This window comes from Nyctereutes procyonoides, unplaced genomic scaffold (genome assembly GCF_905146905.1).
Source record: "Nyctereutes procyonoides isolate TBG_1078 unplaced genomic scaffold, NYPRO_anot_genome, whole genome shotgun sequence".
Lineage (NCBI taxonomy): Eukaryota > Metazoa > Chordata > Mammalia > Carnivora > Canidae > Nyctereutes > Nyctereutes procyonoides.
Genome location: NW_026575140.1, coordinates 35497054 through 35515014, shown reverse-complemented (window position 1 = coordinate 35515014; position 17961 = coordinate 35497054). Strand labels below are relative to the sequence as shown.

Here is a 17961-nt window from a genome sequence, read left to right as displayed (position 1 = left end):
CTGCCTTGAAGAAATTTTCTCCATCTTCTATGGGAGTTCTCCTTCCAACTATGACAGATTTGCTTATTTAAGACCATCCCTCTAACAGAACAACTAGACAAGCTGGGCAGAAGAAATTTCTGTTTGAAAGCACTGAAATTTTCTAAGTCAGAGGGGTGCCTGAGTGGCTCAGTTGGTTAAAAGTCTGGTCCTTAATCTCTGGTCAGATCTTGATCTCAGGGTTGTGAGTTCAAGCCCCACGTTGGACTCCATACTGGGCATGGAGCCTACTTTAAAACAACAACAACAACAACAACAACAACAAAAACCACCACAGTTTCCCCTAAGAACTTCAAGGGCCAAATATCAAAGAGAAAGGAAGTACAGAGAGGTGAGCCTGTCATTCAGCATGGCTTTTCCCTTTGATGGGTTTGCTGATTAGTTGGCAACCAAGAGGCTAACTGGTCAACTGAATTCTCCACCTTTACCCTTCCTCCCGTTTAGACCATCTTCCACATTGCACACTCCTCCTAAAATTTAAATAACATCACCTCTCTCCTCCACATAAATATTTCAGTGGTTTCCTATTCTCTCAAAATAAAGTGCAAACTCCTTACCACAGTTTAAGTGACCCTTAAGATGGTGTTTGCCTACATTTCCAGCTTCCCTTGTCACTACCTCCCTAGAACCTCAGCCATATTTGGTAGCTTTTCATTCTTCTCAATTCCTTTCCTCTCACTCACTCCAGGGCCTTTGCACATCCTGTTCCTATTTTTTTGGATCTCTCTCTTTCCATCTCATTTTTCTGCCTTTCAGATTATACTTTAAATATCCTCTGGGATTTGGATTTCCTACACTTGGCAATTTACCCCTGTAGAAGGCAAGAAATTTGCCCCTTACGTCCTGAAATTCCCTATCAAAGTACCTAACACTTTGGTGTTAGGTGATGATCACTTTTTTATTATCTATGTCCTTTTAAAGACAATACATTCTAAGAGGCCAGGAACTATGCTTGTCTTGGTCACACTTGTCTCTCTAGTCCTCAGACTGGTTCAAAATAGACATGAAATATTTTGTAGTTTAGTTATTAATATGAGAAAGCCCTCATATTTTCTCTTCAAGACACCCCATCATACCTCTCTTCAAGACCTATTTTTTTTCTTTTTCTTCCAGAAGCTTCTAGAGAAGGATAACTGAATTGAATGTCATTTAAAAATCTTTAGTCCTTTTAACATTTTTCAAGATTTCATTGCAACTAAAATAAAAATGTAAGTGAAAATATGAATATTCACACCACAGGCCCCTCCCCTGCTACCCCAATTCAACAGGGTTTAAAGTGCTCACTTGCTTTCGTACATGCAAAAAAGTGTGATTATAACTACTTGCATCCTCAAATGACACTCTGGCTTTTCAGTCACTCCAGGATCCGGTTCAAAAATGGCCTTCCTTGTTTTCTGTAGCCTTTTGTGGCTCCTTTCCAGTTTTTATCACAGACTTTGTTTTTCTCTGCTTCCTTCTCTGCTTCCTCTTCTCAGCCCAGCACAGCTTCCTCTGTCATGTTCTATAAACCTGCCACTGTTGATGAGTCTTTTTATGTGCCATCTGAATTGGCCGGCTCTGTCTCATTACCTCTTGGGTTCGGTCTCAAATCTCGGTGGCAAACAATTTTTTCTTTACCTGTTACTTTCTCTCCCCTGGTAACTCATTTCTTAATTTGGTCACTGAATTAAGTCTTCAAACACAGGGCAAAATTGAAGGTCATCACTTTGCCACCATCAAATCTTGTCTGCTTTGTTTAGTGTTGCTCTGCCAGTACCAAGAACAGTACCTGGCACCTGATAAATAGCACATATTTATTGAATAAATTAAATATCTTGGTTTTGTACTCTATGATAGGCTGCTTGGCTTCGTTTACTTTTGGTCCTCAGGTACCACAGATGAATATTTAAACATCATTGAGTACTAAGAAGTTAATAACACTTAATGAAATTTTATTTCAATACAGACACTGGAACCTGATTCCGTTAAACGCATTCGTCCTTAGCAGGCTCTTGTTTTGTCATTGTTCAAGAATGCAAGAAGAAGGGCTTTTGTTTTTTTTTTTTTTTTTTTTCATTCACAAATTAAGAGACTTTACTTCCTTTGGGTAGATGGCCTATTCTTTGTTCTATAAAACAGTCTTTAATCAGTACAACGAATATAGTTACTTCATTTAAATGTAAACCACAAAAAAAAAAAACAAATGTAAACCACAGTAATAAATTCACCCTGTAAATCAAATTGCTGGGATTTTTTTTAAATATCTATCTATCTATCTATCTATTTATTTATTTATTTATCTATTTATTTATTTATTCATGAGAGACACAGAGAGAGAGGTAGAGACACTGGCAGAGGGAGAAGCAGGCTCCACGCAGGGAGGCCGATGGGGGACTGGATCCTGGGACCCCAGGACCCCATCCCGGGCCCAGGGCAGACGCTCGATCCCCCCTCCCCCCCCCCCCCCCCCCCCCCCCCGGCCACCCAGGCGTCCCAAATTGCTGGTGTTTGTAAATATGGGTAGCAAGGAGGTTCTCGCTACCCATCATGACACACAAGGCAAGAAGGGTTCTGTAGAGGGTCCAGGGGAAAAGACCCCGGCAGAGTACAGGGGAAATCTCTAGGTCCCGATACTAAGTCAAGATTTGGGATCCATGAGGTCTTGCTGAGCGCTGGGCTGTCGCGGAGGGTGTGATGGGACGCGAAAGGTCAGTCTGCGGGACTGCAGGGTTCTGGAAGAAACCAGGGCGAACTGCATGAAGGAACCTGCAGAGACGAGGGAAAAGGCCTCAGGATCTTGGGAGACGGTGGGGAAAGGACCTAGAAGCGTGCACTGAAGGCGGCTGAAGGGGTGGGGGGCGGGGCAGCGAGGGCAGGCGACGGCGGACGCGGGGCGCACAGGCCAGCGCGGGGCCCTCCCGCGGAGGGCAGAGGCGGGGAGCGTGGAACCGCCCGGTCAGGGGCGCCAACAGGCCCGGGCCCGAGCCCGAGCCCGAGCCCGAGCCCGGCGGTGCGGCCGCGCGGGAGGAGGGGGGAGCGGGGGCCGCGGGGGCCGCGGGGGCCGCGGGGGAGGGGGGGTTGGGGGGGTGGGGAGCGGGGGCCGCGGGGGGGTCCCGGGGTTTCCCAGACGGCGCTGGCATTGACCAGCGGGGCCGTCGGACGCCCGGGATTTCCCAGTTGCAGGAGTTCGGTCATGTCTGGTGGGTGCAGGTGGCCGGGGACAGAGGGACATCCAGAGGGGGCGGGAATCCAGTTTCGGCCGGGTTAGGGTTAGGGCGCTTTCAGCGAGAGGTGCGGGGATGGGGGGCGGGGCCCGTGGGGGGCGGGGGCGGGGGCGATGGTCCGCCGGGGTGGGTCCCCCGGCCCTGTGGGCGGGAGCTGGGGTGGGCCCTGGGGTGTCTGCCCGGGCGCCCGCGGCACCGGGTGAGTCTCCCTGCGGGACTGCGGCGCATCTCGGGCCGGGCGGGCGGCGAGGAAGGAGGCCCACGCGGGGCGCGGGGCGCGGGGCGCGGGGCGCGGGGCGCGGGGCGCGGGGTCTCGGCGAGCGGCGGGGCGGGGCCCGGGGAGCGCACTGCGCCCCCGCCCGGCCCGCTCCCGGGGGGAACCTGTTGCTGCAGCCACGGGCGGCGGCGGCGGCGGCCGAGGACCCTCCCTCGCCTCCGCCCGCCCGTCTGCGCCGCCCCTCCCTTCGCTAAGTGGAAAAAAAAAAAAAAAGAAAAAAAAGTCACACCTTCCCCCTCCCCCCTCCCCCTCCCCCTCCCCCTCCCCCGCGCCCGTCCTCCGCGAGCCTGGGGCTGCCCGGGCCGCTTCCGGGAGCGGAGGCGCGGCCCCGCGGGCGGAGGAGGCGGGGGAGGGGGAGGGGGAGGGGGAGGAGGCCAACATGGCGGCGCGCAGGGCTGGGCCGGGCCGCCGCCGCGCCTGAGCGCCCCGCCGCCCTCGCTCGGCTCGCGGCGTCCACGCCCGCGCCCAGCCCGGCCCGGCGGCAGCGGAGCGCGCAGGCCGGCAGCGCAGGGGCCCGCTCGGGCGCGGGGGCGGCCCGCCAGGCCCGGGAGCCGCAGCTTCGCCGCCCGCCGGCCGGCGCGGCCCGGAGGAGGCCGGAGCCATGGAGTCGGAGGAGGAGCAGCACATGACCACGCTGCTGTGCATGGGCTTCTCGGACCCCGCCACCATCCGCAGGGCCCTGCGCCTGGCCAAGAACGACATCAACGAGGCCGTGGCGCTGCTCACCAACGAGCGGCCGGGCCTCGACTACGGCGGCTACGAGCCCATGGACAGCGGCGGCGGCCCCAGCCCCGGGCCCGGCGGCGGCTCTCGCGGCGACGGCGGCGGCGACGGCGGCGGCGGCCCCTCCCGCGGCGGGAGCACCGGCGGCGGCGGCGGCGGCGGCGGCGGCTTCGACCCCCCGCCCGCCTACCACGAGGTGGTGGACGCCGAGGTGAGGACGGCGGCTGTGACCCCGCCGTGCGGGCCGGGGCCGGGGGCACACCCCGCGGTGGGCTGCGGGGGCGGGGGCCGCCCGGGAAGCCGCGGGAATGGAGCCCCGGACTCGGCCAGGGCGGAGGTCACCGGGGCGGGGGCGGGGCGGGGCGGGGCGGGGGGGGAGAGCGGCCCCCCCGGGGGAGGGGCTGAGTGAGGGCGGAGGTCACCGGGTCGGGGTCAAGTGGGGAGAGCGACCCTAGGGGGGGGGCTGAGTGAGGGCGGAGGTCACCGGGTCGGGGTCGGAGGGGGGGGGAGAGCGACCCCCGGGGGAGGGGATGAGAGAGGGCGGAGGTCACCGGGTCGGGGTCAAGTGGGGAGAGCGACCCTAGGGGGGGGCTGTGAGGGCGGAGGTCACCGGGTCGGGGTCGGAGGGGGGGGAGAGCGACCCCCGGGGGAGGGGATGAGAGAGGGCGGAGGTCACCGGGTCGGGGTCAAGTGGGGAGAGCGACCCCCGGGGGAGGGGCTGAGAGAGGGCGGAGGTCACCGGGCCGGGGTCAGCGAGGGAGAGGACCCCCCGGGGGAGGGGCTGAGTGGGCCCCGGGAAGCGGGCCAGCGGGTCGGGGTGCGGGTGGGGCCGAGCATGTGCGCTGGGGGAGAGCTGATGCGTTAGCCGGGAGCGGAGAGCGTGTGTGATGCGGAGGGCGCGCGCATCAGGGGTCCCCTGGGCTGGGGGACGCACCAGGTTGGGAGTCCGAGGAAAAGTGGGATGGGCCAGCCCGAGTGCTGGCCTTTGCTGGGGTCAGGGCAGGACTGCTGGGGTTGGGAATGGGGTGTGGGTTTAGTCCAGGACCAGAGACACAGGAGGTTGGGCAGGGTCCAAAAATGAGGAGGGACTGGGCAGCGACCGAGGATGACGGGGATCCATAGGAGGCGGGGCGGGGGGGTGCTACCTGCCAGAAGGTCTGGGGGGGGGGACCGACGTTAATAAGGCCAGGTGGGGGGCAGCCCGGGTGGCGCAGCGGTTTAGCGCCGCCTTCAGCCCAGGGCGTGATCCTGGAGACCCGGGATCGAGTCCCACATCGGGCTCCCCGCGTGGAGCCTGCTCCTCCCTCTGCCTGTGACTCTGCCTCTCATGAATAAATAAAATATTTTTTAAAAAGGCCAGGGGGGGATTGGGCCGAGGAGGTTAGAGGTTAGGGATCAGAGGCCAGGTCTGGAGCAGGCGCTGAGGAGTCCTGGAATTGGGGGATGAAGCTGGGACCAAGGCTAGGTAGAGGGGGTACCGGTCATTGGCAAGGTGAGAAATGAGGGAAAAGTAGAGGTGACAAGGAATTGCAGTCTTAGTGAGGGTGCTGTGCAGAGGGGCAGGGGTAGGGTGGGAGAGAAACGGGAGGAGTGGAGGAGTCTGTTAAGGGGAAAGGGCCGTTGAGGCCATTGGGTCTGATCGCAGATCTTAAGTCCGGGTGGAGAAAATCAGGCCTGTTGGGGATGTGAGCAAAGAACTCGGGGAAGAGAAACCTACTTTAGCCAATTTTAAGAAGGATGGGCGAGAAGCGCCAATGCCTGTGAAATCATTGCTTTGCAGAAAAAAATGGCAGCTCAGATCAAGAATTTTGGTCAGATAGTCATCGGATAGTGCATTTTGGGTGGACAAGTGGAACAGCTTGGCCTGATCCCAGAAGAGCTCAGAGCTCAGATTAGTGGGCTTGTGGTTTTAAATAGAGATAGAAATGTGGATAATTCTTAAGCTAAGCCTTCTGAAATAATTTTTTCTGAATTGTGTTCTATCCTTTTAATTACATGCTTTTGCAACAGCCGGTTGGGCTGAAGTAGCTTGGAAAAAGAAGGTGGCACTTTGAAAAAACGGGTTTCTTTACAAGATTTCTTAGGTTCCCAGGCTTCCGCACACTTGATTGATTGCCCTCAGATTACCCTGTAATTTGGCTGTATCGTTGACTAGTGTATGGAAGTAAAGATTGTTATTATTCCTCATTTGGGACAACAATCCCACATAATTAAATAACTGTATTTAAGTCACTTTAAGAAATGAGTTTCTCTTTGCAAGTCCCTGTCACTCCTCTACTTGCTTATTCCAGTTTTGACCCAATTTTGAAATCAAGAAGAAAGCTGTTACTTTCTCTGAAGGTATATTTGGTGTGTAACTATGAAATTCAGTGTATCCTCATTTCGTTGAAAAAAACTTTTTTCTTTTGTCACACCTTTTCATTGCCTATAATTGAAAACTCAAATTAAATAATGCTTGGTGGACTCCAGCATTAGCTGTACTGGCCTATAGATTTAAATGCAAAGAAACGGGTCTGGCTTCTTTTCACGTTAATGGCAGGCCGAGGAGTTTGCTTTCAGGTAAAATCCAGAGAATCTATCTTTTTTTTTTTTGAAGAATTGTGTCAAGTTTTCATTTCCTCTTCTTGATCTGTGGATTTGGTCTGAGGAGGCTGCACCATTTGCTTTTCAGAGTTCAGGAGGGACTTGTGGCTGAGCCTGCTTTCCCCAGAACCATATTGGCAGGTTACAGGCAGACACCTGACAGGCACACAGTGACTTGGTGAGAACGTTTAACCCAGTTTCTACCTGTAGTTTCACAAATCTGCCTGCTTGCCACCTGTGCAGCTTGCTGGTTGGTCATCCTTGCTATAGACATTGGGAAGCTGAGGCTTTTGATCCTGGGAAATAGAACAAGGTGCTAATTGAGCATCTCCAACATGTCAGGCACTGTATTAGGTGCTTTATACATTCTTCTAACCCTCAGTGAGATAGTTCACAACATCACCATTTTAGAGATGGGATTCACTGGTGGCAGTCTGGATTTGAACCTGAGCTCCTGACTTCAAGGACACTGTGCTTTTTTACTCTGCTTTACTCATGGTTTTAGATCAGATTCAAGTTAAGATAAGGAAAAATAAAGAAGGGAAAAAGACAATTTTGAGTTGAGGAATGATGTGGCAAGCCCCAAATCAAGGCATTAGGAGTAGAATAATGAGTAGAATGAAAGAATTCGATCTTCAGAGTGGAAGACTTTAGAAATTAATAATTTGTTCAGCTCTTTTGTTGAAATAAACAGCCTGACAGGGCCTAAGGGGGAAGTGACTTGTCTGCACAGAGCCAGTTAATGGAAGAAATGGGACTAGAACTCAGGCCTTCTCCCTGCATGACCTGTGCATTTTCTCCTTTCAGATGAAGGGTCAGGACGGACCAATGGGTTAATGGGGAGGAAGAAAAGGGAAGTGTAACAAACTGGGTGAAGTTTGTCAGTTCTTGTATAATCTACTTGTTTTATTTCTTAAAAAATGAGTATCTGATTTTAAATTATGTAAAGTGGGATCCCTGGGTGGCGCAGCGGTTTGGCGCCTGCCTTTGGCCCAGGGCACGATCCTGGAGACCCGGGATTGAATCCCACGTCGGGCTCCTGGTGCATGGATCCTGCTTCTCCCTCTTCCTATGTCTCTGCCTCTCTCTCTCTCACTGTGTGCCTATCATAAATTAAAAAAATAAAAAATAAAAATAAAATAAATTATGTAAAGTTATTTTTGATGCATATGAAATTTTGGTTTTAGTGTCCTCTTCAGGATGTTTGGGAATATACAGATTAAAATAAATACAAATGTTACAAAAGAAAAAGTAACTACATTTATATTTGTCATTTGGGGACAGGCAGTAAACATTCAGTGACTTCCATGTCCCCTGGTGGGGGATGGGGGTGGGAATAGAGTAATGAATGTGAAGGTTACATTCTAGTGGCTCTCAGTGCTAGCCACTCATTTTACAAGAAGTGATTTCCCAAGGTCATGTACTTAGTTAGGTAAATCAGTTTAGTAATTTGGGCTCATGCTGTAATTAGGGTTTAGTTTAAAAATTAAAGTTTGGAAAATAAAGGCAGTTAATTTCTGGTTCAAAAGAAGCAAGAAGAATGCAGATAAAAAAACACTCAAATATCTAAGAGGGGGAAAAAAAAAACCTTAAAACACCCAGATACTTAACAGAACACGCAGAATTGCTCAGAAAATCACCTTTTCAGTATCCTCCAATTAAGTGAAGATATTGCTTTGCACATGTTGTGTTTGGTCGTTACTACTGTTTTTGGATAAATGTAATTCATGGTTTCCGTGTCAGAAGGGACTTTGAGAAGCTATCGAGTTTAGATTTTGAATAGTATTACTTCAAAACCTGTCCAAGCCAGATAAGAGTTGTTCTGTTATTTAGGAGAATATAGTCTCACAGCTGCTCTAAATAACTTATCCAGTTGTTTAATGCCCCACTCCGACTTCTTCACTGTTTCTTACCTGCTGGCCACTGCTAAGGGCATGCCTCCCTGTTGGGTCCTTCGCAGAGTTGGGAGAATGTCTCTTAGGCAGTGTGATCCTGTTCAGGGGACCAGTAGAAATCAGTCAGGTGCTCTTGGGGCATCTTACACAGTTTAACAGTTGTGTAACGTAACTTACTCGCTATTGCCTTATTTGTTAGAAAACACTGAGATGGGTTTTTTTTTTAACAAGGAGATTTCAGTTAACAGCTAGAAATACCTTTCCTAGCTGTCTAGTTCTGTGATAATTAATTAATATTCCTACAACTGACATTTAATATTGTGCTCTAACTGTTGGGAACTCTTGTTTTATTCCCCTTTTAATATGGACCTTCTTTCCTAAGGTATTTTGTCGTATTTCCAAGATTCCATTGCTTTTTAGTTTTTTTAGAGCCCCAAGGTTGGTCCTGCGGTAATATATCTAACTTTAACTTACCTCATTGCCTTTTTTTCCTTTGATAGTATATGGTAATTATAAATGAAATACAATTTTAATATCAATACTTATATTAAACTTCATGTTCTTTTTTTCCTGAAATGTAACAATACTAGTACATTTGAGTATGGAGTAAATACAAATAAACAAATTTTAGTTAATTATAGGTAATTTGAATACAAGACCTTACAAATCATGGCTTATCATAAATTGATAAATTATAAAGAAAAAAAGAAGAATCCATGTGAAGATTTTAAAATAAAAAGTAATTCCAAAAAATCAGTTGAAATAGATGAAATAAAAATAGGGAATCTGCAAGGTTAATTAGCATAGCCTAATTTTTACACCAAGAATTTCTTTATCATCTAGTATATGAATCTCCTTTGGGAATTAGGCCTGTGAGTTCATCTAACAGTTGGATTCTTACCTTGTAACTACCTGGCCATATGTTGTTAAAAATGAGAGTAATCTGGCACAAAGGAAGTACCTTTTGTATGTTGGCGAGTGTACTCTTAGTGAAATCATAGTAGGTAGTGACAGTTTTATATAGCATAGTAATGCTATTAGCTTTAAACCAGTTGCAATATTAGAAAAGTAAATGTTTTAATGTTTTAACAATTTGAAGAAAGGATTGCAACTTTAATACAACTTAAATAGCAGACCACAGTATACTACACATTTTTGTGTTTACTGGCCAAATATCATACAACATTGATTTTATTGGAATCTTAAGTATGAAGATGAGAATTTTTTTTAAATATTTTTTTAAATTTATTTATTCATAAAGACACAGAGAGAGAGAGGGAGGCAGAGACACAGGCAGAGGGAGAAGCAGGCACCATGCAGAGAGCCTGACGGGGGACGCGATCCAGGGTCTCCAGGATCACACCCTAGGCTGCAGGCGGCGCTAGACCGCTGCGCCACCAGGGCTGCCCAAGATGAGAATTTTTTTACTTCTAATAGGAACTGTTGTATTTAGAAAGATTTAGCCAGATAGTACTTTTTATATCTGGAGTTCAGTTTTCCAGGAAATTTTTCCCATTTGGAACACCAGAGTGAAATATGTAAACACGTAAATACATCAGATTGAACCATTTCAAAACATCCCCACACATTTAGTGCATTCACTACATGCGTTTCACTTATTTGTTGTTTTAACTTGGTTTTATCCCATAGTTCAAATAAATTTTAATATTAGGTTTCCTATCAAATTATAAGTGGCAGATTAGAAGAGTTTTGTAGCAGTCCCAACACGAGATGATGAGCATTTAGAAAGCACGTTTGACAGTAGTGAGAATTAACAAGCAAGCAGCTCAATGGTATGGGGGGGACAGGAAAACTTTGAAAGCGGACTCCACCAGAACAGGCCAGCCAGTGTGTATAGGACCATATGAAACAGCTTTGTGTGTCTCACAACCCCGGAGGATGGCTGGTTTTAGTAATGCGGTCCCCACGAAGAGGTTCCAGTATGCTCTGTTTAAGATGGATCAGGAATGTGTAGTACAGCTTAGCAAGGTTTTAGTTTTTAAACAAGAGAATGAAATTTAAGAAGAAGGTTGGGCGCATTAAGCTGTAAGCTTCAGGTACCTGGGAAATTCAGACGCAAAGGGCTTTTCTGAAGATTTTGGATTGCTCAGGCGCTGCCAAGAAAGTTGTGCTTCGTTTTCAAAAGGGTAAATGTTTTATCTCACCTTCCTTCTGGGGAGTTTTGGTTTCTATTTTAGGTTTGTAATTCTCATCCTCATTATTATAGGAATTTTTGTTGCTTAGTATTGGAACATTTTTAAAATCACAATCAAACATTTGTTAATTAGCATATTAGCAGTGGGAGGCATTACTTATTGCTTGTTGTTGATAATCTCTATGGTGAGTTTTTGGCAAAGTATTTTGGTACCCTTTTTGATTTTATGATAGGTTAATGAGTTCACTTCTTTCCAGAGTTGTAAACCTAGCTTCCATTATTGGTGCCTTATATTTTTTATTTGTGTAAGGGAAGTGGAATCTACTTGTTTTTTCTTTTTTTTTTAATCTGCTTGTTTTAATGGTTAACTTTAAGTTGGTTAATGGAACATGTAACCATAGATTTGGTTTATTTCTATTTGTTCTGAAAAGAAGAGCTACACACAAGTCAAAATTTTATTCTGATAACCTTTTCCAGAAATTGAAATGCTGCAGCCATGATGCAGAGGTCTGTAGAATCTTCTCCTAGAACTGAGTTAAAGATTTGATTTTCCTCTTACAGATAAATAATCTATTTGGTGCCCCCACCCCACCCCCCCGGCGCCCCCAAAGTCTTCTGACTTCTAAAGATGAGCTTCCAGGCAGCCCTGGTGGCACAGCGGTTTGGCGCCCCCTGCAGCCCAGGGTGTGACCCTGGAGACCCGGGATCGAGTCCCACATCGGGCTCCCTGCATGGAGCCTGCTTCTCCCTCTGCCTGTGTCTCTGCCTCTCTCTGTGTCTATGAATGAATAAATAAAATATTAAAAAATAAAATAAAAACCTTTAAAAAAATTAAAAAATGTTCCAGCCCCTGGTTTGCTTTCCGGTGGTATCTCAGCCAGTTATTTGTGTTACGAAATTTGGTTGACACTATTTGAGATGCTTTTGCTTAAGTTTAAGGTATTTATGTTAGAAATATCTCATTAAAAAACCCAACAACTTTGTGAACAACATGGTACATTCTTAATCAGTAGGTTTCCAAAATGATTTCTGAAATTAGAATGTTTTTCAGAAAAACTTATTGGTCAGACATTCTGTTGCCAAGACTTTTCGATTTCTGCTTTGTGTGCTTTTAGGATCTAGCTTTTTATAAACTGGTCAGCAATTTAAAAAAAATTTTTTTTTCCCCTTTTCACTTCTCACCCCTGTGTTGTCAGTTTTGGTGGAAAATTGCTTTTTGAAACCTGTAGTTTGAAATCTACAGTGAAGCATTTTGGTAACAATTTAAAATATATTCCAGATCTTAGAAAATATGAGGGTATTCCACGCTGCAGATGGCAACATCATCTACCAATTGTTTAATTTATTCTGGATTCTTTATTTTTTTTTCTTATCAAATACCCTATTTATTCTGACCTAAGTGTCTCTCCTGCCCCTTCTGCTTGTCCCCACTGTTACTGCGCTGGCTTTATTCACGTACCTTTCTTTTCTCTGTGCTGTTCACTGGCACCAGAATGATCTCTCTATAATGCAAACTCTATAAACACAGCATAACTTGCTCAAAAGTGTTTGGTGTTTCCTCGTATTCTGTAGTTAAAACCCAAAAGTCTTTTCTTTCAAGATCCCTATACTTACCCATCTGGTCTTATCTCCCTTGCAGTTCAGGGGCCATCTCTTGGCCCAGTCTCACCCTCAAACCCAGTTTCCATCTGCCTGCTAACACCAATTCATTCTTCAAGGTAAGTTCCTATGCCCTATCTCTAAGGTAAAAGCAAAGCAGTGATCTTACTTTAGTTAAAAAAGATGTGTATCTGTCTTTCCATTAGGCCTGAGGAATAGGATTCTTTTTATCTCTATGACTCTGGTACCTCAGCTCACAGTATCTGATTGGATAGAGAGACAACTGAATGGATGGGAAGAAAATTTTAAATAAAAAGTCAAATGATATTTGAAAGAGTATTGCACCAGTGGTTTGAGGGAGTGGTACATTTTGTTTAAGGTTCTTTTGCCTGCTAATTACTTTATCATTGGGCAAGTCAGTTTGCTCCTGAGCCTCCGTTTTCCCATCTATAAAATTGGAGGACTTGGACTATACATACCTATAGTTAATTTTTATTCATTCATTCATTGACAACTTTTGAGAAGTTAAAAGCTGTGAGGCCTCTCAGAAAATATACACACTTTAAATTTTTTTCTTAAGATTTTATTTATTTATTCATGAGAGACAGAGAGGCAGAGACACAGGCAGAGGGAAAAGCAGGCTTCATGCAGAGAGCCTGACTTGGGACTCAATCCTGCAACTCCAGGATCATGCCCTTAGCCAAAGGCGGCGCTAAACTGCTGAGACACCCAGCCGCCCACACACTTGATTTTTAAAGTACGCTGGTGCTGAAGTATTAATGCTATTATTTTTGGGTGATAGGGCTATAGGTGATTCTGTTTCTATTTTTTTTCATTTTTAATGAACTTCTAAAAAGTATATAAACTTTATTTTAAAAGACCAGCGAAACTGTGGTGTTTATTAAAATGAAAGTAGCTTTAAAAAAAAGAAAAGACTGGGACGCCTGGGTGACTCAGTGGTTGAGTGTGTCTGCCTTTGGCTCCAGGTGTGATCCGGGAGTCCCAAGAACGAGTCCCACGTCGGGCTCCCTGCATGGAGCCTGCTTTTCCCTCTGCCTGTGTCTCTGCCTCTCTGTCTCTCATGAATAAATAAATAAAGTCTTAAAAAAAAAAAAGACTATTTCACAAGTCTTAGGAAAGTTTTGCCTAGACTCCAGAATTATTTTAAAACTTTGCTATTGAGGAAAATTAAATATTAAAAAGATTTAATTTGTGTTTTATCTAACTGAAATATAGAAAAAGGATGCTACTTCCTAGCATATCATTGGGAACAATTTTCTTTTAATCTAGAATTCATATTTGATTATCTACTTATTAGAGTTTCCATTTATTTCTAGTTATAAAAAAAACTGTGGCCTGGAAGATGTGATTCAGTAGGACTTTACAAATTTGAGTCAGAGGTTAAGCTTTAATGGAGTTTCTGTTCATTTGCTTTTCCTGCACTTCTTTTGTGCATGCTCTCCCCTGCCCTGGAGTATCTCAGAGCATTTTGCCTTGTTAATTGGTTTGAGGATATTCTTTTGGATGACTTCAGTGTGTTTTAATTGGCCTTTAGATTACCTGCCAGCTTGTAAAGACTCTCAAAGGTCTGTGACTATATTTTGACAACAGCTGTCTTTAGGGCAGACGGGTTTTTGTTTGTTTGGCTTTGCCAAAGGTATGGAATAGAGGTGCACATCTGGCCAGTGTAGCCTTTGCTTGTGCCTGTTTGCTGCGACCTTAGTGTTTCTCAGGGTTGTCGGGCTCTTGATAGGCTCCAGACCCAGTTTCATCCATTGTTTCCAAGAAGCATGTCACTCATTTGACTTTTTCTGTCATTTACATATACTTTAACATACAGTACTCTTTCATGTCTTTTTGCACATTTTTAAGAGGGTGGGATGGCTATTTCTGGTATTCTTATTAAATGGAAAATAATTAAAGAATTCTCAGAATAAAAACTCTAGATTTATATGAAATAATGATACAGTTCAAATTCCAAGTTAGAGCAACAGAATGGTTTTTCTCAAAACAGCCACTCTTTCAGTAGGTTTTTATTGAGCACTGATTGTGTGCTAGGCACTGAGCCTTCTAAGTGTTGGGAATATAATGATGAACCAATTGCATATAGGTCCCCTCTCTGTTACAGTTTCAAGGTTGTTAGATTTCTTGTGCTCTAAGTGTAATAACTTGTGATGTTCTAATTCAGAAATTAGAGGCCTTCAAGAGTTGTGGGTTAAGTGTGAAAGAGCTGACATCTATCAAAAGCATTTGAATAGTGCCTCAAGAATTTTTTGTGATGTTACTTGATTTATGATGGTATCCATTGCCAGGAAACCAAGTGGTATTTTCTCAAGTGATACTTCTTTAGCACCATAAGTACAGAATTTGTACTTATTTACTTGTTGGACTTTTAATATTAGTACTTGTTTCTCTCATCTAGTATCTCTTCTGAGAATGGCTCTAATTATTTCAGTCAGATGCTGTTACTTTTTGTCCTAAAATCATGAATATGTATGTTTTTCCCAGAAACAAGAAATTACTCTAGGAACTGGTCTGATTTCAGGCTTAAACATCCCTTGTGATTGTTGACAATACAAAAGAAGCTATTTTAAAGCTAGAGCAATGTGGTTGGTTTTAGAAAGACTGGGGATGGTAGAAATAGTAGTAACTCTGTAATGAAAACTTGTCTGGGATTAGTAACCTAAGGAATCTTTATTATTAGTATTTTGGTTTTTATGGTCAGTTTCATGCTGGAGTAGACTGTCTTTGCTAAAATAATACTTTAAAAGTATTTGTGATTTTCATTTTGTAAGACTTTTCATGACATTTGCTTCCTTTGAAATGTTTAGGTGAGTTATATAGTAGCACACATTATCCTGTATTTCATTAGTTTGTACATCATGTTTGTTTTTGAGAAAATGGCAGTTATCTACTGAGCAGTTGGTACTATCAGTGTTGAAATTATGCCAGGCCTAAATAAATACACACACACACACACAAAATATATAAAATTTGTACCATAAAACACTTGATTCATGTTATGTGTCCGTATATACTGACATCTGTAGAGAACAACAAGGAGGTCCTGTTTGCTGTTCATTACTTTGACATTTTTGTGGTTAGAGTATAACACATACCTGTGGTAGAGAAATTCCAAGCATTTGTTAAGGGGGGGGGGATCAAAGATGGGGATCAGTGCAGAATTACCAAGGATTCACTCAGTTCATACAATAATATGGGAAACTAATATCAAGAATACTTAGCAAGATACACTTTAAAAACAAAAATGATCTGTAGAACTGAGACTATTTCCTGCTTTTCCCTCTCCCTATTCCATGAAACAAAATTGAAAGTTGTGAATTTAAAGATTAAAATGGAAGATTTGTTCAGAGCTGGAAGGGACAGTGGGGAATCTTGTGGTATTAAATTTTGTCAGTTTAGGGATGAGGACCTTGACCCTGAATCATTAGCAAAGTCAGTAGGGGCCTTGCCTTCTGCCTCTCAAGGTGTGTTTGGAGTTCTTCACCACACTTTCTGACATTGAGGAAGTCAGACTGCAGGTAATCTAATAAATCCTTCCTGATAAACTCACTATATTTGAAGCACTACCATTTCCTCTGTTAGACATTAGTTTGGGTTAATTGGGCAAAGTTGACATTTGATCCATTTTTTTCTCCTCAAAGTATTTATCTTTCTCATTCAGTATTCTTTAATGTCCACAGGTACTGATGTTTATAAAAGGTAGTAAGGGTTAAGGACAGGAAGGTTAAGCAAGTGCTGTCACTTGTGAAGGTGTGTTTCAGTCTGTCTGCTTAGCATCTTGGTACAGCTGACAAAGATTAGTGAGCTCCTGGGTCTACCCACAGTTGCACCCATGCGTTGGGTACTTCAAAATAAGCTTAATAGTCAATGTGCAAACCTCTTGAAATAGTATACTGCCTAATTTGCCTTTTTTAAGTGCGTATCTTTTACTTCCTTAGACTTTTTTCTCTATATATCAAATACAGTGTTTACTATAAATATCAACTGGGATGTACCATATACTTGTAGGTTTGAAATTAAACATTTTGAGTGATATCTTGGAAAGCTATTAGTATGTTAAAAACATAACAGTTACCTTAGATTACATCTTTTAATGAATACAGAAATAAAACATAGTGTATATTGATTAAGTCTTAGAGAATAACTTTTAAAAATCAGCCTTAAGATATGCCAGTTTTTTTGTTTTCTTTTTTGTGACTCCTTACCTGTGCACATGCCTTTCTCTTACCCAGCATGTCCACCATGTCCCTCTTGTCCCTTCTCTTACCATATTGGACTATGGGAGTTAGTCCACAGTGCTGCCTGTGTGACATCCATGTGATCCCTGCACTTACTCCTTCCTCTACAAGGTAGATTTTGCACAGGCTCGCAGTGGCCAGAGATAGATAATGGACAGCCTCCTCTTTGCACTCCAGCCAGTCTCTGGGCACTCCACGTGCTAACATACCTTCTGCACTGTCGCTCAGGTTTGCTAGTGGTTTGCTAATAGGACTTGATACCTTCTCTTATTTTTCCTCCATTTATCTTCTGTTTTTCTGAGTTGAAAGTCCATCCTTGACTTCGACTAGAGACTCTGACATTCCTCTGCCACAGCATTTATCTGTCACATTGAAATTATTCATCTGCTTGTCACCCAGCTGAACTGTGGGTCCTTTGAGGGCAGGGTCCAATCTTCTGTATTTCCCATGAAGTTGGGGGTAACACTTGACTAGGAGATGCTAAATTAAATGAAAGAATCTGATCTGGAAAATACGGAGTTTCCATCACCATTCTGGAACACATTTTCTTTCATTCAGGTGTATCAAGTAGCCTCTGAAAGCAAATCTTGCCTAAAATAACTTTTTCCATAACTTGAAGGCAATATAAATATTTTGGTAGTCCCAGAGCAGATTTCTGTTGTATTTGCCTTGTTTTACACTTTGTGGGAAGGAACTTTTTTTTGAACTGTTGCCAGTTGCTTATTAAAACACTCACCATTTTGAACATAACACATGAAATTTGAACTTTGGTATTCATTAACACTCCATGTGCTTTATAAATTTTTCTGTAGCTCACATAGAAAAAGATACCGCACAGAGGAAAAAACATGATGGCTGCTAAAAGAAACAAGCCTTTTTTTTAGCCTTAGGTAGGACTTTTTGCCAGTCTGCTTTTAGATAGTTTTGTTACCTGGCTTCATTGAGCTCTATTTCAGTAAGGAGAAGATTATTGCAGAAATTATTTCTGGAGAAGAAAGAGAAAACACACTATCACTATCAGTAGAGTTGAAACAGGAAACTGATTTTTGTTAGTTTTTGTTTCAGATTGTCCTATTTGTTTTATTTATCACTATTGTAATAATTAATGATATTACCATTAATCTAAGCAAGTTTATTTTGAAGGAAAGCTATTAAGGTGTTTTTTGTTGTTGTTGTTGTTCGTTTTTTATCCTTCTTTTCTCACCCCACTGGGGGGGGAAAAAGA

The 17961-nt window shown here is 44.4% G+C and overlaps 1 protein-coding gene across 3 annotated transcripts in view; it reads left to right on the top strand.

Moving 5' to 3' along the window:
• The first annotated feature begins 4024 nt into the window (after positions 1-4024).
• Positions 4025-17961, top strand: part of USP24 (ubiquitin specific peptidase 24) — a 135881-nt gene continuing 121944 nt past the window's right edge. For all 3 annotated transcript variants that reach the window (XM_055304866.1, XM_055304867.1, XM_055304865.1), the window contains exon 1: positions 4025-4453. In XM_055304866.1, coding sequence (XP_055160841.1) covers positions 4121-4453 — 333 coding nt within the window. In that variant the 5' untranslated portion in view covers positions 4025-4120. The remainder of the gene's footprint in view (positions 4454-17961) is intronic.